The sequence below is a fragment of the Pagrus pagrus genome, assembly GCF_965226575.1.
Source record: "Pagrus pagrus genome assembly, chromosome: 8".
Lineage (NCBI taxonomy): Eukaryota > Metazoa > Chordata > Actinopteri > Spariformes > Sparidae > Pagrus > Pagrus pagrus.
Window position 1 is genome coordinate 18,783,932 of NC_140192.1, and position 21,319 is coordinate 18,805,250.

A 21,319-nucleotide genomic window follows, 5' to 3' on the forward strand; every position below is an offset into this window, starting at 1 on the left:
TTGGGTGAAACTCGTGTGTGAGTTTGTGTGTGTGTGTGTTTTTGTTACCTGACTGAAAGGAGATCTCGCTGAACATCATCCAGACGTCTGCAAAGTAAAAGCGACAGCGGATGGATTTGGCCGTGCGGCGATTGAGCGGCACAGTGACGTAGCGGGCGCTCGGGTTTCTGTCGTCCAGCACCGTCTTGAAGGCCACAGGCTCCACCTCCCAGCCGGCAATGAGGCGGGGCTTAAACCAACAGGAGACGGAGGAGAAGATCTTCACACCGCGGGAGAACATGTTGTTACTGTGAACCTGGACGTAGGGACAGAGGAGACATTTTTTTTTTTTAAGATTCAAACGGGATAACAAAATATAATGTCATATTGGTTAATCAAAATAATATAAAACTGAAGGCTTGCTTTTGTTTAAAGCAGAGATGCAAACCTTCATGGAGGTAAAGTTTCTCCGCCTGTCGAACACAAACTCCATCTCCACGTATCCCTGAGTTCCCAGCGAGTCGTTCCTCCAGCCCAGGTAGTCGTAGCCCGGCCACACGTGGTACTGACGCGTCAGCAGGAAGTCGTCCAGGCCGATCACGCCGTCCGTCAGCTGACCCATCCCCCCGAACAGCTTCCTATTGGACGAGACAGCTGTCAGTCACAGAGAGCAGGGAAACGGCAAAAAACACTGACGTGTGAGGAGTGTGCGCGACTCGCCTTCTCTCGTGTGCTCCGTCATACGTGGAGTCATTGAGGCTGGCGATGGGATAACCAGGCGGCATCATGAGCTGACCCTCCGGAGTGCTGTAGGAGATCAGACCGTCTGCAGGGGGGAAAGGACGGGTTCAAAAAAGTGTATGCCGGGTTTTATTGTCCCACAGCAAGCTTCTGCTCACATTCAGTTTCTTACTGAGAGGCGCTTAGATTAACTTGTTAACTGACTGGAGAAGAAGGATCATTACCGTCACCATATTAAAGGCCCAAACACACCAGAATTTATAAGCACATTTTCACAGTGAGACTGAATTAATCTCAACTGCAACTCACACCCTTACCAGTAAATTGGGCCGCTGGTGGAACAAAGAAAAGCATTCATCCTCTGGAGAACAGGTAGGTATCATGGATTTTCACTAATGCTGTATCTTGATACGGTGTTGAACAGACGGACTGACTAGCTCCACTGTCATTTAATGGCTGCATTCATGTAACACTTCTGTCTAAGCAACAATCTGCCTCCCGTTCAGGAAGAACTGGGGATCGAAGCACCAACCCTGTGATTGGAGCATCAACATCTGCACCTGTCATCCAAAGATCACATAACTCCTTTTACGTGACACTATTTAGATAAAACTTCTGTTGTGCTTGCCTGATGCCTTCTTTGTAGTTAAACTGTGTGATAAAATCAAACGGTGAAAGCTTTTGGCATAACATTTGTTGCTGTGATTTACTTTTATTGCGCAACAGATTAAAAATGGTTCCCTGCAAGATTATTTGTTGACATTTTAGAATGAGGAGCTTTCCTCGGAGTTTATTCCTCTCTCTGGAGGAGTAAACATTTCTGAGAAACGATAAAAGTCCAAATCCACCGAATCAACAACCTCTAATGTCAGCAGAGTTAAAGAACACACGCATTTACAGTGTGGCTTTGTGTTTGTGTCTCACCCTCCCACGGACAGCCGTACAGCTCCACTCTCATGCAGACGGTGGTCGACACTCTGGTGATGGGGATCAGCCGGATGTAGCGGGTGATGATCGGAGGGTGGAGGTCGTTGATGACTGAGGCGTAGGCGTTCTTGTTTCCCTCCATCACCTGGATACAAATATGTCATGAGGAACAGCAAGACAATCAATTTCCCTGAAGGGGAAAACAGTTTTCTACAGCGTGTTCCTCAGAAACAGAAACATGCACCCAATCGTACAAGTTTGTGATACAGAACAATTTGTTAACATGGACAGTAAACTAGAGCAGCAGAGTAATATGGACTGAACTGTGTTACTGTAAACCAGTTACAGTTTGTATCAGAAATGTAACCCCAATCCATGAACAGTGCACATGGTGTTCACATGGTGTCAGTGGTGGAAGAAGTACTTTTATTCAAAGGTGACAAAAGTGATTCTGGAGACTCAGTCCCAGTTCGTCAAATACTGACGTCTTGGGTTGGTAAGTTGGACTGTCCACCAACCCAAAGCATCAGTATTTGACCTTTGATTCCACCGGGCACGTCTCTGTTACATGGCATTACCAACGCTGAACCGTCCTCCACTCCACTTCATATCCCACTGGAGGCGTTTCAGAAGCGGAGTGTCGTGCCTGCCTCATGTTGTTGACTTGATCAGATTGTGTTAATTTCATCATTTCTCCCTGATTTTTGCACTTCTACCGTGGTTGAGTAGACTTTGTAGTTAAACACAGTCATTATTTGTCTGTTTTAATTGTGTTTATTGTTAATGTTTAACAACTTTGAAGTGCTGTAGATCCCGAGTCAGCACACAGTATTTTATTACTATTATTATTATTTATTATCATTTAGAGCTACTCCTGGGCCACTGCTGAAACATGCCATGGTGCAGCCAGTGGAAACATAAGCATTGTCTAGAACGGCAGCGTAACACAGTTGAGACGATCCCGGTGGAATCTGGGGATAAGACTCAACAATCAATTATCTCGCAAACTTCACCTTTAAGGAAATGCACTAATACCAAGGTGTAGAAATACTCTGTTACAGGTAAAAATCCTGCATTCAAAATGGTACTGTATTAACATCAAAATATGCTTAAAGCACCAAAAATGAAAGTAATCATTATGCAGGAAGACTCCAGAATAAAATAATTATACAACAACACTGTACAAATGTGTAAAAATGATGACGCATTAATATGTTCATGACTTTACTTCTGCAGCTAGTAGAGTTGATGCATTCACAGGTAGCACGTTATAATAACTATCATTAATAATAATAATGAATAATAATTATAATAACTGGTAACATTTATAGGTAATTAAACTTAAGTTAATAGTTATTTCACTGTTGACAAACAATGAAATGCGTTATAAACCATTTATTAAGCAATTGTATTATAAAGTTGCAACTAACCCTAATTGACAGAAAATGACTCAACTGAGCTAAACTTAGCCAATAATGTCTTCAGTTTCTGCATCAAAACCTGAATCCAATGTTTGTTTTATCTTTCTTACCTATTAAATGATCATTGATGTATGTATTTATTGTTTCATCTGTTGTTTCTGCTATGTGGCAGAATAATAATCATTTAACTTTACTACAGTATTTGACACAAAATCAAAATGCATCACTGTTCATTGACTTCATCATCTCAACTGCCGTCATTGTTCACTAGTTTTGTTGGGCTACCAGCTGCAGGACTCAATCTGTCCTCAGGGGATGTTTTCTGGAGTATCTTGAAATAAAAAAAGTATCTTGAGAAATCTTGTTTGTTTCTGCCTCAGACAAAAACACGACCTGGTGTTTAAACTATGTCTGAATGGTGTTGCTTACCTCGAAGGCCAACGGGAAGCTGGTGTGTAAATGTCATTTCCTGTGATTTTAGCGTGAATGACCAGAAGCAGCTCACAGTGATTTTCTTTTCTTTTCCTCCCTCTTTCTCCTTCTATCACTCCGTCACATGTTTCCGCTCCAGATTTTCCTCTGTTCTGCTGCTCAGACTGTCTTCCTGTCTCAAATTTTCCCTCAATTTCCCATCTCGCCGGCCCAGGCTTGACCCTACAGTTCTTTGTCTCCCCTCTGCAGTGAAATATTTGGGTCACTCACCGTGTTTCCCAGCCGGTTCCTCCAGGACTTCCACAGCAGGCCGTCCCTGCTGTAGTTGAGGCGGTAAGCTCGGGCGAACTCGTTCCCAGAGTTCCTGGCGTATCGCCCCTGAGTCCCGACCACCGTGAGGAAGGTCAGCCTGCCCAGATCCACCTGAATGACACATCAACGATGCTGCTTATTTATTGTTTTTTTATTGTGCATATTGCCCCTTTAAACATTAAAATGAAGTTTACTTTGTGAAGACAGACTTCGTGTTTGTACCTCTGCTTAAAAAATTCCCAACCCATTGTGATGGCACAATGTAACGCCTATAGAATGACGCCATCTGTGTTCGGATTGGTTCCCTATAAACCTCACTTTCACGATGCGATTTTGTGAAATCTCCCAGGAATATGAAGGCTGACTGGTAATCCAGTCAGGATGGCAGCCTGGTACCACATCTATCTGCTTTCACGTCTCCATTACAGACTAAATAAATGAATGAACTCACGTTTTGTCCTGTGTTGTTGGTAGTTGCTACTCTGAGGAAAAGGGAAAGCGATCTGACCTCTTTGTGACATCAGCGCCATCAATTATACTACAAAGAAAGGCTAGAGGGGTGGAAGTTGTCTGTTTCCACATGAGTCATTCGATAGAGATGACCGATCATCTCATATGTCATTGAAAACATTTTGCTGAATGGGATCATGGTTTAATACACAGCTAAAATTCTCCTGCTAATGCATCACAAGTCCGTACAATTAGTTTTACATTTTTTGAGACATAAGACACTGATATGCTAAAAAGTCTTTAAAGAGCGGGCAATTTTTTTCCTGTTTTCTGTCATGTTAATGTTTCCAATTTGTCATTTTTTTCAGCTGATACTGTATTTCTGAACAGTTATGTGTGCTTGTCTTGCCAAAAGCTGCACAGCAAATCATTTAAAAACATGGATTCATGAAATATTGCACTCAGACACATTTTTGAAGTGTTTCGGATTTAAATCTGATTCTGAACCCTGGTAAAACAATGATTCATCTCACAAAAGCTACATTTACCTTTTGACTTATTGTTGATGTGTATCACTCGTCTGTCTCACTGAACAGATGTGCTTCTGTCTCTACAAATGTTTAAATCGACATTTACTCTGAAAGATTCAACCTAGTGATGCACAAACTTCACAGGTAGCAGCACATATCACATAAAATGTGTCTATATCTGTGAACATTTTACGTGTATGAAGTTCACTGATGACCAAAAACTGATCCATCACCAGCAAAATCACACTTCTTACACTGTTGAACTCCCACAATTAGAATTTAAGTATATCTATAAGAGCTTAAATTGAACTCTAGCAATTCACCTTCCTGAACTCCACTGTGAACTCGAACTTAACCCCTGATTTTAGTGCTTATACGTCAAATACGACTGGACTTGCTGTAGATTTTTGAGGACGTCTTGTGTTCTAGATATCCTCACAGGCACTGAATCTGTGTCACTGTAATATGGCATGACGTGACATTGAAAGCACTGAGCAGACACAAACCTGTAGGTACTGACTGTCTGAAGGCTCCAGCTGTCCCTCAGGACACCAGGCGCCATCTCCTTCCTCACGATTCAACCTGCAAGCACACACACACACACACACACACACACACACACACACACGCAGAATTCAGAGTGTCTGCTGACCCTGGAAATGTTGATCACAAGCTCATACATACATTTTATGTTGTAACTTCATGCTGAAGCACCTTTAACAAATCAGCTCAGAAATCAGCTTTTATTTTTTGTTATTTCATTTTTTTTCTTTCTTTCATGTTTTTAAATGCAAAAAACATGAAAGAAAGACATTAAAAAAAACCAAAAAAAATCAGTTATTCAGATCCTATTAATCGATCACACACACTGACCTGGCGTACTGTGGTCCGGTCGTCTCGTACCAGTGGCTGGATGCTGTGATGTCATCGTCTTTAATCCGTCCATCCTCCATGCCCAAGGCATAGCGACAGTGTGCTGAAAACACACACACAGAACACCAATCTCAGTGTGTGTGTGTGTGTTTGTTCCACTTAAAACTTTGTGGGCACCAATGTTATTCATACTATGACAATGAAGACATTCATCATGTACTCACTTATTCAAATGTCTGTTTGAGGGTTCAGCGTTTATTTATAAGGTTACACACAGCTAAGGGCTCGGGGCCAGATAATGTATTACGTCAACGCAGGTCTTTACAAGTACAGCATTACAAATAGGTGTGTGCAGCCCAGTTGCCAGGGTAAAATGTGGTGAGGACAGAAGGGGTCGACCGATAGGGCTGATACTGAAAGTACAATTTACTCAAGTACTGTTCTGAAATACAATTTTGAGGTACTTTCCTTGAGTATTTCCTTTTCCAGCTACTTTATCCTTCCTCTCAACTACATTTATTTGATACATTTAGAGACTACTTACTTTGTAGATTCAGATTATTCAGTGTTTATAGACTATTAATTGTGACGTGTTAAAAATCAGATGTTGTTGTAGGCAGGACATTGTGTGAGAGGATGTTTCATCAGAGCCAAAGTATCAAATTAGTTTATTTTATCGGCAACCTGTCAAAAAAATCACTGATCCTGATAATCGGAAAATGCTGAATATTGGCCCCGATAAGGAACCCTGGGAAAATTTCCAGCTGTGTTTTTGGTGAAAGCTACTTTAAGCTAAAACACAATCTTTTCAGAACCCTAACCAAGTGTTTTTTATATCAAGACCTAACCAGAGCATAAGGACGGCGTCACAACACAAAATTTAAAGATAATGGATCCTGAAATGTAAAGTTGCAACATATCCATGGTTTGCAGAAACGTACTGTACATTTCCAACATTTATTCTGGTGATAGGGTTGGTGTGTGTGTCCGTACCAGGGTCGATCTGTCCAACGGCTGCTGTGGCTTGAAGGATCAGCAGCAGGAAGAGGTGCATGATGGTCCAGCGATCACACCAACACACACGCTACATCTCTGAGAGAGAGAGGATAGAGAGAGATAAAAGAGAGGATGTGAGGACAGTTGAGTGAATTATAATTTATGAGCTTGTTTGTGGCTGTTGATTGTTGTTGTACCAGCTCTGAACATAGTAACAGCAACTACCAACAAAGCTGTTGAGAAAGTGATTCACTCTCTGTGATCGTGATCCAGACAGAGCAGATGGGAGGATGTTGTCTCATAATGTATGAAGTATGAAGTTTCATTAATTTAGATGTTAGAACACAAAATATGATTCCATGGAGAGAAAATAATTAAATATGCTGACAGAAATGTACAAAAACAATCAAGCTGAATAATAAACATCAGACACTTTAGACTGAATTACGTCACGGCCACTTAACAAAGGAAAACAAGCTGCGTTCAAGTCATTATCAGATTTTCACAGTTTGTTTCAGTCACTTTAATGGTTCATACTGATTACTTGGTGACACATCTTTAAGGTTGCCTATAGTTTATAATTGATCTCTAACAGCGATCAGGCACAAGTCATTTTGCTTAATATATACTGAATGATCACTGACCTTCGTCGTCATCAGCTTATGATCAGTTGCATCTTCTGGAATTTTTGTGTAACCGAGTTTTGTTTTGTCCCTCTCTAATGTCTCTATCAGCTTCAAATATGGATTTATTGCACTTTCTTTTATAGATTATATACACATGTAGACTTCAGGTGCACCTTGTGAAAAATGTCACAAAATACATGAAACTGAAACTGTGCAGGTGTCAAATATGAGAGCTCATTACAGAACAGTAACACAGCCATGGCAGCAACTATGAGCGCACAACAGCCTCATAACTGATAAAAAACACAGGTGAATTGATCAAGTAGAAACTTTTACTCAAATGAGAGTGAACAGTCAAGAATCATAACCCACAAATAAGAAGAATCATTATTTATGTCACATATCATGTGGCAACTCCAGATCTTAGCCAGACAATCAACCTAATGAACATGTTTTGATGGTGGGGGTAACCCACGCCAGCACAGACGTTTAACACACAAACTCCATACAGAAAGACCTTGAACCCAGGAGCTTCTTGCTGTGAGGCGACAGTGCTACACTGCACCACCGTTCAGGTAACTGCATCTCATGTCACGTTCGGGAGAATGGGAAACAACTATGGATATTGACAAAGAGGAATTCCTATATTCTCCAAAAAGCGACAAGTATTTAAGCTTCTTCTGGACATGTTCATGTTGGTATGTTCATTTTTTCCTTTATTTTACTGCATTTTATTCTTACTGTATTTATTACTCATCTATTTTTGTGACTGTAGGTTTTAGTATGTGTGCAGGGCAAGCTGTTCAAATAAATTGCCCCTGGAGGGATTAATATAGTTGTCTGAATCTGAATCTAACCTGTAGTCTGTACACCTCTGAGAAAGATGTGGTGAGCAAAGATGGAAGACTTAATAATCAACAGCTGTAACTGATCATCTCATAACAAGCCCGACCTACACAGACAGAGATAACTGCACACCCCACTGTACACAATCCTCAAGAATTCCAACATTTGTTCGTGTTTCTGTATAACTGTCACTGTTTGACACAAGTACAGCGGGATGGATGAACAAGGATTAGTCTGAATGACTCCAAACTTCATTTACAATAGGACTGAATGTGTGTCTGTGTGTGTGTGTGTGTGTGTGTGTGTGTGTGTGTGTGATTTCACAATGTTGCTGTTGGAGCGAAGCAGTTTATAAATACTGGACACACTCAGCAGCCCACTCGAGGATGTTACGCAACACTGAAAAACATGCGCGCGCACACACAACCACACACGCACACACACAATAGAGAAGTCACTTCTCTCAATCAAAGTATTTAACAGATATAAACTTTGTATTCAAAAGGCTGTCCTCTTTTGCATAGTTTCATTCTCTCCAGAGTTCGTCTGCTGTCGAGTGTCAGTTTCAAAATGACGGACATCGGCCCACTGGAGGAAACAGCTGGTCGGGAGGGAAAGAGAGAGAAGGAGAACATGGGAGAAGGAGAAACAGAAGAGAAGACCCTGACGCAGACTGCAGAGGGACAGCAGGGTGAGGCTGAGGACGGACACTGAGGAACGTAAGAGAGCAAACACAAAGAGAGGAGGAGGAGGGAGATAACGTCAAGGAGGGAGAGGAAGGAGAGGGAGGAGAGGTGGCCGGGAGAACAATAAACGGAAGGGTTAAGCAGAGTGAGACGTACAGAGCTGAAAGAGTGACTCGACACCAGCTGAAAAGCAGAGTAGCGCTGCATTCACTGCAGCCATAAATGTGCGCTGGTGCACGTGTGACCACACCCAACAGCGATGTCACCAGGTCCTGTACACCTGTACATCACTGTGGGGAGGGCGAAGTCTAACAGCTGGCGGAGGATCTCACCTGAAATCAAGTTCGCGTTTGTAAAATGCACTGTGTAGTTTTGGAGAGGAAATTCAAACTTCAAATATTTATTTTTTCTGTAACTGAATAATCAAGTTGTTCACAGAGGAAAATAAGGTCCCAAGAACACTGTTTAAAGCTAGAAAGGTGGCAGGGTCCGCCAATCATAAACAAAGTAAAACAGTAACAGATTGATTTGAAAAGTCTGAAGCATGTGCAAGAGATTGACCACTTATGGGGTGTAAAAAAATGTCTTTTCAATTCAGTTCGGATTTTAAGGACTTCCTGAGACTTGGATTATGCTGGACGAGCTGTATGGAGCCATTTTATTTTCATTAAGTCTCCATCTGCTTCAGTTGTTTAGGAGAATGCTGCAACACTGTTTTGCTTTGAAGCTCCAGACACGTTTCTGTGGACTACAAAACTTTCCTTGACTTCCCATGGGTATGGATGTGAGAAAATGATGACTGACTTCATTTTTGGGGGAACTTCCTTTAAAGTAACTGGTGACTAAAGCTACCAAATAAATGTAGTCGAGTAGAAAAATAAAGTACCATGAAATGCTCCTTAATACCTCAAAGTTGTATTTAGGTACAGTGAGAAATATACCTACTTCCCCCCGGGGAAAGACTACCACCGGGATCAGACAACACAATATTTCGTCTTTTGACAATTTTGTCTTTTTTTCAGCTATGTGTCATAAACTCTTTCAGTGACACTGGCAAGAAACTAGTAGCAGACTACACAATGGATCCCGGCGAGGGACTTCACTGTTCCACCTGACAGCACCAAAACATCGTTCATCTTTCTCTTCTCCTTGTTTACAGCTCAAGGGTGCTCCGGGCTTGGCAAAGAAACTCTGACATGTCAGTGACGCACAATGCTGACGTGCTCAATAATGATTTTAATTCCTTTCACTCCACGTCCGTCAGGGAGCCTGATCATCTTGTAATATGATCAACATATGAAAGATTAAGCTCAGACCCCAAGCAGAGGTGCACAAACATCAGCAGCAGTCGAGCACAGCGCTGAAATCATTTTCTGGAGTGAGATTAGTTTGTGTCCTGCTTGACTTTGAACAGATCGCTGAGTCACAGTAGCCTAACCTCCATTTGGGAACAAATCAATCTGATCGGACTCTTCACTGTGACAGAACGGTACAGAAGCAGAGAAAACAAGCTGCAGCAGCTCTCTGATTACAACACATTATTCACATTGTTCCCATAGAGTCTGTTCCACAGGGATCCTCGCAGCTGGGAGCAGGCTGAGCACAGACTCAGTGAAAACCTGCCAGTTCTGAATAAAACAATTCAGTTTGAAACAATCTTTCTTTTCTGACGTAGATCTCTTCAGGAAGTGAATTCATTCAGTTCAGGCGAGCTGCACCAGAACGCAGCGGTTCACTTTTTTATTCTCTGGCAAAGACTGGGAGACAGAGAGAGAGAGAGAGAGAGAGAGAGAGAGAGAGAGAGAGAGAGCTTTATGTAATGTGTTGGCTGCAGCTCAGATTCCTGCACTGTTGCTCATCTCTACAGCAAAATCACATGACCGGCAAGAGAGAGACAGAGGGAAAAAAACATGGAGAGGGAGACGAACACAGTAAAAGCAATCAAGAGAGAAAGAATGAGAGAGACAGAAAGATAGAGAAAGAAAATCCAGAGAGACATTTTAACCGTTCCGGTTTAAGAGCACAGGAACAACACGAAGAAACACAAAAAACTATTCAACTTCATTACAAACTGTTTCCTATTGGAGTATTTTTTTCCCTTAAAAAGACATGAAAACACAGTTTCGGGGCATTACTTAATAATACCTCAATGACAAAATATGTGACACTTTGAGCTCCTCTCTAAGGGTTGTAATATACATGCTTTCCACTGTACTTTGCTGTATTACTATATGTCTATCCTATGTGTATCCTGCATTTTTGCACAGCTTTGAATGTATACATGGTCAGTCCCTATGCAGTGTATACTTTATAATCAATCAGGTACGTCACAGGCATCAACACGACCCAAAGCTCCATTTTCTTCTGTTTTACGTACGTAGATACGCTGAACGCTGCCATTACAGTGCTGAACAACACAGCATCTGTCGCATGTAGCCATTAAAAATCAGACGAACTGTGAAATGAAGTGTAACCTTGGTTCTGTGAACCAGCGTCAGCTCTGGACACGATTATAAAACAGCTGAAGTTGAAATGAACAAGACACGAGCAAAAGGAAGTATGAACTCCTGATTATTGCAGAATTTTCGCTGCCTTGGTTTTTCCTCGCCTTTGTCTTCTCCTTCTTTATCTCCTTCTCCCTTCCTCCCTCCTCATCTCCTCCCCTCTGTCCTCCTTTTCCTCTCATTCTGTCCCTCCTCCCTCCTTCTTTATCTCCTCCTCCCGCAGTCAGAACAAACTGGGGCCAAAAGCCTCAACATTCCTAACATTCAACGCAACCCAGAGCTCTCTCTCTCTATCTCGCTCTCTCTCTCTTGCTCTCTCACTCTCTGTGTGTCTATGTCTCTCGCTCACACAAACACACAGGAATCCACATGCCTTTCTCCAAGTCTCTCTCTCTCTCTCTCTCTTACTGTTACACACAGGAATCTGCATGTCTCTCTCTCTTCCTCTCTCTCTCTCTCTCTCTCTTACTGTTACACACAGGAATCTGCATGTCTCTCTCTCTTCCTCTCTCTCTCTCTCTCTCTCTCTCTCTCTCTCTCTCTCTCTCTCCCCTTGCTCTGGTTGAGGGGTGAATGAGACCGAGTTCACTGAGAACAAAACAGAACAGCAGAGGACACAATAGACTATAGAGTACAAATATACGTCTTTTTTTTTTTTTTTTACTGCATATCATTTCAAATTCTATCATAATCCAGTTTTTACAAAGATAAAAATGTGTCAGGCTGGATTTTGGAAAAATTAGGTGAAATCCGGCAGGTATCGGCCAATAAAAATACATCAAGCGCACATTCCAGGTAGATAACAACATGAACGCTGCGGATCTATGGTTTACGAGTTTAAATGATATGGACCTTTAACTTTCCAAAGATTATACAAAGCTGTGCAGTGTTTAGGCAGATCATACAGTTATCTGGTGTCACAAAAGTGTAAAAGCTGGCTTACCATCCAAAATCATAAGAAATATGAGTAAGCAGCAAATAAAAAAAAAAAAAGAAATCTTAATATTGTTACGCTGTTAGACTTACACAGGCCCAGAGATTTATTTAAAAATGCAAAGATGTGATAACAAAGCTCTCTGGACACGTTTTTTTTCGATGCTGTGCGTTGCGAAAGAGGAACAGACAACGGCAGTCAGAGAAGAGCCGTCTAGGGAAAACTGGGATGCCAACGTCTCGGATGCTCCTCCAGCCTCCAGTGCCTCCAAGTGCTTGAATGGGGGATATGTTGGGTATCTGTGATTTAATTAATCAGAGTATGGTCTAGACCAACTGAAAATAGTCATGAAATTAAACTTGCGGTGCCAGGTTTGGGACTTTCAGGCTCCCCAGTTCTGGACACAATGCCGCTGTAACTGTTAAAATGACAGTTCGGGTGCTTAGTCAGTCTATTGACTACAGTAGAGAAGCAGCGCGTAGCACCAGCAGGGTGCAGAGTATTGTATCGCTGAACTGAACCGACAGCAAGACGTATTTTAGCCACCTACAAAAAGGCCCACCTACACAATATATATCCAGTATATAGGGTACTACTGAACGGATTTCCACAAAACTTGGATGGAGGATGGGTCTCCGCCCAAAATGGATCCAATTACCCTCTGGTGCGGCTTTGGATAAAATGACTGATCAAGGATTTTTTCCTCATTTTTTTTCAAGATTGTGAGATGTTGATGATCATTGCATGTGTTTTTTTGATATTTTCATACATTTCTCAGGAAATTATGCATCGATCCAACATAAAAAAATCGGAAATAGCTGATTTAAATATGCTTTGCTTTGACTGAATTGAAGGGGTGTCGGAGGAGGTATGCGCTCTACTTATACTTCTAGTTAGAGCTGTTTTCAGTCTGAAGAAAGACTTTCTGTAGCTGCAGCTCTGTCTGTCTGATTACGCAACACAATAAACAATGAAAAACACCCTAAGAGCTGAGGAGAGGCCTCATCCACCCCTCTACACACACACACACACACACACACACACACACACACACACACAGAGCTCAGCTGGGTCCAGATGCCTGTAATGACACACTGTGAGACAGTAAAGACTCCCAGCTGGCAATCAACAGGAAACAACAGAAACTGTAGTAATAAAATTATAATATTTAGCATATTTTGTTTCATTCCCAGCATGCAAAAACTGACAGCCCGTCCTACAATCCCAAAGCGTCAGTTTTGACGAGTTGGGAACGAGACTCAAAAATCAACTTTTCTTACAAATAGCACCTTTCATGTGAATATATTTTAAGTCTCCTCCCAACACTTCAGAGTCATTGAAAGCCATTGAATGTGATGAAAAAACACCCATCTGTGCAGCATAAGACCCTGACTCTCAGCTGCCATCGACAACAAAACCAGGCACGACACGATGTCCAGTCCATTACATACACAGTGGCATACACTCATTCTACATGTACAACTATCCTTTTAAATATCCTGCCTGGTTTCCCTTTCTGTCAGCTGAGTGCTTCAGACCGTTTCAGCTTCCGCTCCTGCAGCACGCTGCGTAAAAGTACACGTGCGCATCAGCAAAATGTAAATGTAACCTGAGAGCAGGTGATGGTTACAAGGTCTGAACTGGAGCAGAGCGGCAGATGGTTTAAAAAGAGCTGCTGCTGTCTGAAGAATGTGAGGAGCGCTTGATTTAACATGCAAAGCTGCAAACTGACACTGCTGCAGCCGAGGTGAACGCCATCAAACACACTTGGAAAGCCCGATTCTAAGATTTACAGAGGAGTAGAATCTGTGTCACTGAAGAATTTGACCTGAATTTTGAGTGTTTCTTTGAACTTCTGACACCTCCAGTGAACCTGTCAGTGGATCAAACACTCTTGTAGTGAAAACTGTCGAATGTTTTTGATTTTTAAAACCTTGTTTTGTCTTTCCAGTAACGACTCTGACGTTGAACGCGTCACTCAAGACTGTGCTGCTCGACTCGGAATACGAGCCCCGAGGACATGAATGTCTCTCACGCACAGGTATGCAGAGTATCATAAGTCTGTCAGCGGTGGGTGGAGGGAGCAGAGGAACTGATCTGTCTCTGGATTCTCCATAAGGACTCACAAATCACTGTGCAGACTCAAACTGAAGCTGCACGGCCATGAACTAACATTTGTTTACACGCTGAACAACATGGAAAGCTTCAGATTGATGAGTTCTGTCCACTTCTAACATGACAGTCCAGAAGGATGGCAAGACCAGATCCCTGATTGGGTTGGGTTTTCAGAATCCATCCATCCATGAACTACTGACTACAATCTGGCTCTTTCACTCTTCCCATTGGACATTGCATATCTACTTGCGACATGATGAAACTGGCTTGATTTTTTTAACAAATTGCATTTAAAATAAACCACATTTAATGTGAGTCGTGCCATGTAACAGACAACTCAGTGAACCCTCTTGCCAACCAAGGAGCCAAATCCACACAGCAAACTGACAAATGTGCTTTCTGATTCCGCTTGTAGATTAATGACAGTGATGTCTGTTTAATGTTTACAACATAAAAGCAGCTAAGCTTCGGTGAGACAATAGTCCTGATTGCGTAACTTAATCACTGCCTGAAAAACAATCGAATGCAAGAGAGGAGGTTTGTCAACATGTGGAAACATTTCCTGCACCGTTTTCGATTTGTCCAGCGTGAGTCACGGTACCCCATCGGGATCAGCTGATGCTAGGACGTCCAACTCAGGGCAAAACAACAGACATCATTCGACTTGGGCATGACTCTTCCTGTATGACTGTTTACAGCAGCCTGAACATTTCCGCTGCCTGAGTGTAACAGGATATGACGATATGTTAAAGGTCCCATTTTACCGAAAGTGAGGTTTCCTTGTCTTTTTCTGATTATTTGGCAGGTCTAGGTGCTAAATAAATACTCAGATTCAAATTCACAGAGAAACACTCATAAAAATGTGCCTTTAAAAGAGCCCGCGGGACTTCTGTGAGGTTGTGATGTCACAACTATACAGTCACCACCCTCAGCACAGGAAACATAGTTGGTGTTGTCTGCTCAGGCCTGTGAGAGCTGACCAATCAGAGCAGACGGGGCTTTTCAGGAGGGGGGGCCTTAAAGAGACAGGACCTAAAATGGAGCATTGAATAGAGGTGCTGCAGCAAAGGACAGTACGGGAAAAATAATGTGTTTTTTGAAACATTAAAGCATGTGAATATTTTCTAGTAGACACCCAAAATAAAAGTATGAAGCTGAAAAGGAGCATAAAATAAGACCTTGAAATCTCAGAGCTGATCGACCCTGCAGTTAATGTAGCAAGGAAGTTATCTCGGTTCTCTCTTGAACATTTTAACTACTCATAATTAGAAATGATTCAATAAAGTTCTTCCTAATAAAATCAGATCATATCCATCTGCATCGCCTGCCCTCATCGGCAGCCATATTCAGTGTTGTTCTTCTCAGTTTCATGTGCCTCGCACAGATCGTTTGTGTGGTTTTTTAATGGCTTAATGAGCCGCTGGCCTCGGCTCGGCAGATGGAAACTCGACACACACTCACTCATTTACACTCATCTGTAATCTGCTGCTTCCACTCGAACCACAGCTACTATCTGCACACACTTCTCCAGAAGCCATTTTGACTGTTTCCTGTAAGTGTTTGTGTTTCACAGTGTGGCTCAAGTGGTGCTTGTATAAAAAAAAGGCCTCATGAGAGCATCGCAGCTCAGATCGGAGTCTGATTAGAGGGTCGAAGACTTTATGTGATGACTTAATGACCTGAGGTTAAATGTCTTTGGAAACGTTTATCTAAAGGTCTGAAGGACTAAACTCGAAGGAGGTTGTGTTTTCATGTTTTCCTGCAGCTGCTGCTGCTAACATGCAAGATACCATCCTCCCAAACAGATTAATCTTTGGTGAAAAACTCACAGACAGATCACTTTATTGAGTCCAGGTTGAGCTGGAGAGATTTGAGAAGATATCTGGATCTGATGCTGAATAGATATCGGGATGGAATGAATTATCTTTTATTGGAAAGACAGAGCGCTCACTGGTGCTGAGATTCCCAAAGACAGCTGGGACGTCATCTTGTTAACTTTCAGTGTTCAAAGCCTGTCTCAGAGTTCACTGAGGGCACAGCACGACCAACACATCCAGTACGACAGCATGCAAAGGTTTACACGCAGCCCATGTTGAAATCAGTTTAACTGGTTATTGCCTTCAAGCCCCATGTTATTCCTCTTCTGCTTTGACAGAGATTAGTTTTAATGAGACTTTTAATGACACCTAAGTTTGTGATTTCTGTGAAGCCTTTTTCTCTGACAAATGTGGAATAAAAATGATTATCAATCTTAAGGTGATAGCTCTTAGACTATTGAATATTATGATGTCACAAAGTCACAGAGTTAAAGGCCGGGCTACTGACGAGGCGTTTCAGGAGCAGTGTTTCTGTGGGAGAGAGGAGCTTCTGTTGGTGTGGACTTTGACCTTTTTAACTTTCAAGACAAGAACCTATTGAACACACTGAAGGAAAGGAACACAATGAAAAAGCTGAACAGGTCTCCTCTAAAAGTTCTGTCAGTGCTGGTAATGTTTGAAAGCACTGAGGTGCAGCAGGCCTGTGTTTTAAATTACAAGTTACTTTGTACGATTCAGAGAAAGAGCTCTCTTCAGAGGCTTTTTTCACCCTCAAGAAACATGAACAAGGAAAAACCTGCTGTGGTTCACCTCAGTGGAGGTTTGATGGTCAAAGACAAACGCAGACTGAGGTGAAACTGTGTCTTTTTGTCTCAAACAGAACAACAGACATCATGTGAGTTTGGGAAGAAATATAAACCTGACAGCAGCAGCAGGAGAGTACTGGACCTGGTTACATGCTGGCTGTTCTTCTCTCAGTCACAGGACTATACAAATACAATCCTACACTTCTACAGATCATACACCGCACTGCTCATACGCTGTGGGTACACCCTGACACCCAAACGACCTACAGACAGAGTGAAGAAAAGACAAAACTGCTAAACTTCAGCTGTCTGAGTGATTCCTGTCTGACTGAGTGGCAGCAGGATGAAACGATATATCTTCCATTGCTTTGTTACTGGCTTGATTTGTGAGTGAACAGAGCTGTGAGCTCTCACAGTCTGAGCCAAACACTGAACTGCTGCTGTGGTGAAATCACTTGGAGACTCTTTGTAGCTTCAGGCTGCTCTCACTGCCTGTTCAAGAGACAATAAATCAGCTTTGCACTGCGTCATATCACGAACACAAAGCTGCTAAATATACCTGCAGGGGGTTGGAGCGATCAGTCGTCAATGACTTAGATTACTGGCAGTCAGAACGCACTTTTTCTCGATTACTTTCCCAATAAACTATTTAATCTACTCAGTGCCAGAGAGGTGCTCGTGACAAGTTCCCAGAGTGCAAAATTAAATCTGCAAATGTCTCAAGAACTAATAATATTGAGTTTGATGAAAATCCTCACATTGGAGAAGCGACAACCAGAGAATGTTTGGGATTAAGAAAAAAACAAACATTGATGATTAATCAATAATCAGAGACGTTGTCCATCAGTTTTTCAATGCTTAACGTCTAAACCAGCATGGACGAGAAGTCTGCTATCGACAGACTCGTAACAGCTACTGAGCTTGCAGGTCAACACATCCATCTCCATGACGACAGTCCATCAGCTGATGAAGACTGTTTAATAAAAGTGTTGAAACTGAGGGGAATTTATTGACTGGAGTCATTTTCTGCTGTAAATCTTCACCAATTTACATTTTCACTTCTGTGACTCTTTGTCATCCACAAAACTCGCCATCCCATATTTAGATGTCAGGGATAGAAATATGTTTTCTTAAAATGATATTCAATCAGCAATTTTGGAGAAAGATAGCTGACTGCTGAGTCTCACGCCTGAGTCTTAATATCGACACTTTGGGATGGTGGGTGTTGATATTTGAGACTCAACACTACTTTTAATTGGTGCGAAGGCCTTTATGGACTGAGGTCAGTACGTGAAGAGAGATGAGGCTGGGAGAGAAGGATTTACTCAGGAGAAGTGACGGTGTTTAAAGGGTTGGAACTCTGCTGTCAGTCGTCAGTTTGTCCTTGTAAACTGAGCTGACTGAGCTCAGAGCATGAAAATAACACAAACACGATCCCTAATACGCCTCAGAGGAGGTCAACAGGTCAGCAACAAACTCACACACTGACACGTATCTTTATAAGGATATTTTTGACAACACTATTCGGTACATGGCCGGTTTTACAACCATCACCTTCCTTCCTTCACCTTAAAGCACACCACATAACTTTATCACCTTAATTTGCACTTTTAATGTTCACAGTGTAACGAGGCACAATGATACATATTAGAGTCAGAGTAGAGAGTGTGCTCCTATTTTTAGTTTTGTCTACAGTTTATGATAATGTGGCTTTTAACTGATTTAGTTTCTTGTATCTATCTATCTATATGTGTTATAGGGCTGCAATTAAAGATTGTTGTCATTATCGATTAACCTTGCTGTTGATGAGTTCATCTGGTCGCCTTTTCACTAGTAATTGTTGTAAGTCACAGTGTTATTGGTGTTTTTGCACACTTTTCACAGTTTCACAGTTTTTTTATGGTTACAAACTCTTTCTCCACCTCCGTAGGCTCGTATTCTCAAGTTATTTGACGAAAAAAGAGACAAAACACACAGTAAACATAGTTAAAGATGGATTTGATAAGCATTTTTTTAACTTATATAGATATCTTGATAATATCAATATAGTGAATTCGCTTGCCTACTACAATCATGTCGTTAAAAAATGATATCGTGACAGCCCTACTACCATCATCAACGTCATCTAATGTGTCGAGCTGTCAGATCAACTGTCCTAAACCCTAAAAATATTTTATTTATTATAATTAAAGGTGAGACAAAGGCATCAAACTCTCACACATTTGACATTTTTGCTTAATGGACCTAAACAACCAACCATTATTACAATTTTAAGTCTAATTGCTGCAGCTCTACACATGTTTAACATTTACTCCATGACACTTCAGTGTGTCTACATCACATATAACAGTATAATGTAATATATTTATATTTTACAGTGTTCCTGTTGTGACTCTAGTGAGTCTGTGACGATCTGCATTATATTTTATATTATTATTATTATTAAGTAGAGTTTATTCATTTCTGTGGCACTTTGAAGTGACTTTACAGCCACTGTATCACAACTGTTAGTGTTGTATTATATTAACACTTACAGGCCTGTTAATATAATACAGATATTCTTACAGTAACTCACAGTGCATCGGTGGTTCTCCATTGTGAGTTTATGACAGCTGGATTGTAATTTATGGCATCATTACATTTCAACGACAATATTCTTTCATCATCTGTCTTTTAAAGTGTTCATCCCATAATATTCCTACGTATAATTTCAGCATGGCGGATTTCTCCAAATCTGATGTTGCATTTTATGTTTTTCTGCAGTTTCTTTTGATGATTTAAACTCTCTCTCTCTCGCTCTCTCTCTCTCTCTCTCTCTGTGTGTGTGTGTGTGTGTGTGTGTGATAGATATTTTTAGAGTTGATAGTGTGATTCCCGTAATCTGTGTCCTGTTACTGGATGGTTTCTCCTGCAGATAACAAAGATCTCAGATATCATATCTTCTGTAGGCCTCAGTGTGCAGCAGCAGCAGCAGCAGCACTCATCTCAGCTCTGTTGTCATGCACTCAAAGTTTCCAGACAGTCTGAACTCACTTTCCTGTTTCACTCACTGACACTTATATAACACAGGGACACAAACCGTCAGCTGGTTACCTGTCCGCGGTTCCCCTCCAGCAGCAGCAGCAGCAGCAGCGAGCTTCTCTCCGGTTTGATCCGTTTTTTGTCGGAGTCCACTCCGGCAGGTCGTGAGTTTTTTCGTCGGAGACAGACGGAGGAGCTCACACGATCATGGTGGAGAAAACTAACGGTGACTCGATCTCTCTCCTGGCTTACTGTCCGCCGTGTTTCTCCTCTTTTATGCCTCCTTCTTCTTCTCCTTCTTCTAGCTTTCCTTCAACAATGTGTTGGAAGCAGATCTGCACACTCCAGAGAGAGGGGAACAAAAAAAAGAAGAGAAGTTGCTGTGTATTTACATCACATCCCGTTTCCGAAGAGGAGGAGGAGGAAGGAGGAGGAGGAGGAGGAAGGCAACTTGTGCCCCCTGAGTGTCTGACATCTGAGAACTTGAAGGAAATCCGCAGTAGAGCCCTACGAAGGGACCTACAGAGGGCACTTTTTCACCAAGTGTCCACCTCTTTCATCCCCATAATATCTGGGAATTGTAGGCCTACTTTACTTGAGTATTTATAGTTTATGCTACTTTATACTTCTACTGCAAATATTCAGATTCAGAGTATTCATAGCCCTCAATCAATAGCCTAAATACATTTTGAAGTAGGCTATTGTTATAGATTAAGATACCCAGCAGAGACATTAAAGGATCACTTCACCCAAAAAATGAAAGCTCAGCCGTTAACTACTATGGAAAGTCAGGTGAAGTGTCGTACTCCACAAAACATTTCTGGAGCTTCACAGCAAAACAGCTTTGCAGCGTTCTCCCAAACAACTGAAGTAGATGGGGACTTGTTTTAAAGTGAAATAAACAACAGAAAAAGAAAACATAAAACGGCTCCATGCAACTATAGTGTGGTGTAATGCAAGTCTCCAGAAGCCCTGACATCCCAGATTGATTTGCTAAGACGTTATTCGCACCCCTGGATGCACGCTGGAGCTCGTGCACCAGACTGGGGTGTGCACCGCTGCTTTTAGCTCAGCAATCAACAAAATAAAATGAGAGACTCCTAATTTGTACATTTCAGGGTGCATTATAAAGGGATGGCAATTTTTTAATCAGAAGAGAACGATCTCCATAGACTGATGTATTTATACCTAAACAACCTATAAACAAACTGTCTTCGTTTTCATGACTGAATAAACAAACTGACCTAAAGGACAACGTAGTCGTGCTGTTTTACTTTGTTTATATGTGGCGGACCCTGCCACC

At 41.8% G+C, this 21,319-nt stretch overlaps 1 protein-coding gene across 2 annotated transcripts in view; it reads right to left on the reverse strand.

Annotated features, from left to right (window-relative positions):
- The window catches only part of ddr2l (discoidin domain receptor family, member 2, like), a 31,314-nt gene extending 10,857 nt beyond the window's left edge, over positions 1 to 20,457 (reverse strand). Inside the window, exons 1-9 of one of the 2 annotated variants that reach the window (XM_084360992.1) lie at positions 20,089 to 20,457; positions 6,659 to 6,757; positions 5,666 to 5,768; positions 5,299 to 5,374; positions 3,771 to 3,923; positions 1,645 to 1,792; positions 700 to 805; positions 428 to 617; positions 49 to 295 (exon numbers count right to left, since the gene is read on the reverse strand). In XM_084360992.1, the coding sequence (XP_084217118.1) occupies positions 49 to 295; positions 428 to 617; positions 700 to 805; positions 1,645 to 1,792; positions 3,771 to 3,923; positions 5,299 to 5,374; positions 5,666 to 5,768; positions 6,659 to 6,719 (1,084 nt within the window). In that variant the 5' untranslated portion in view covers positions 6,720 to 6,757; positions 20,089 to 20,457. The remainder of the gene's footprint in view (positions 1 to 48; positions 296 to 427; positions 618 to 699; positions 806 to 1,644; positions 1,793 to 3,770; positions 3,924 to 5,298; positions 5,375 to 5,665; positions 5,769 to 6,658; positions 6,758 to 20,088) is intronic. The other variant, XM_084360993.1, reaches the window with a different exon arrangement.
- Positions 20,458 to 21,319: the final 862 nt, after the last annotated feature.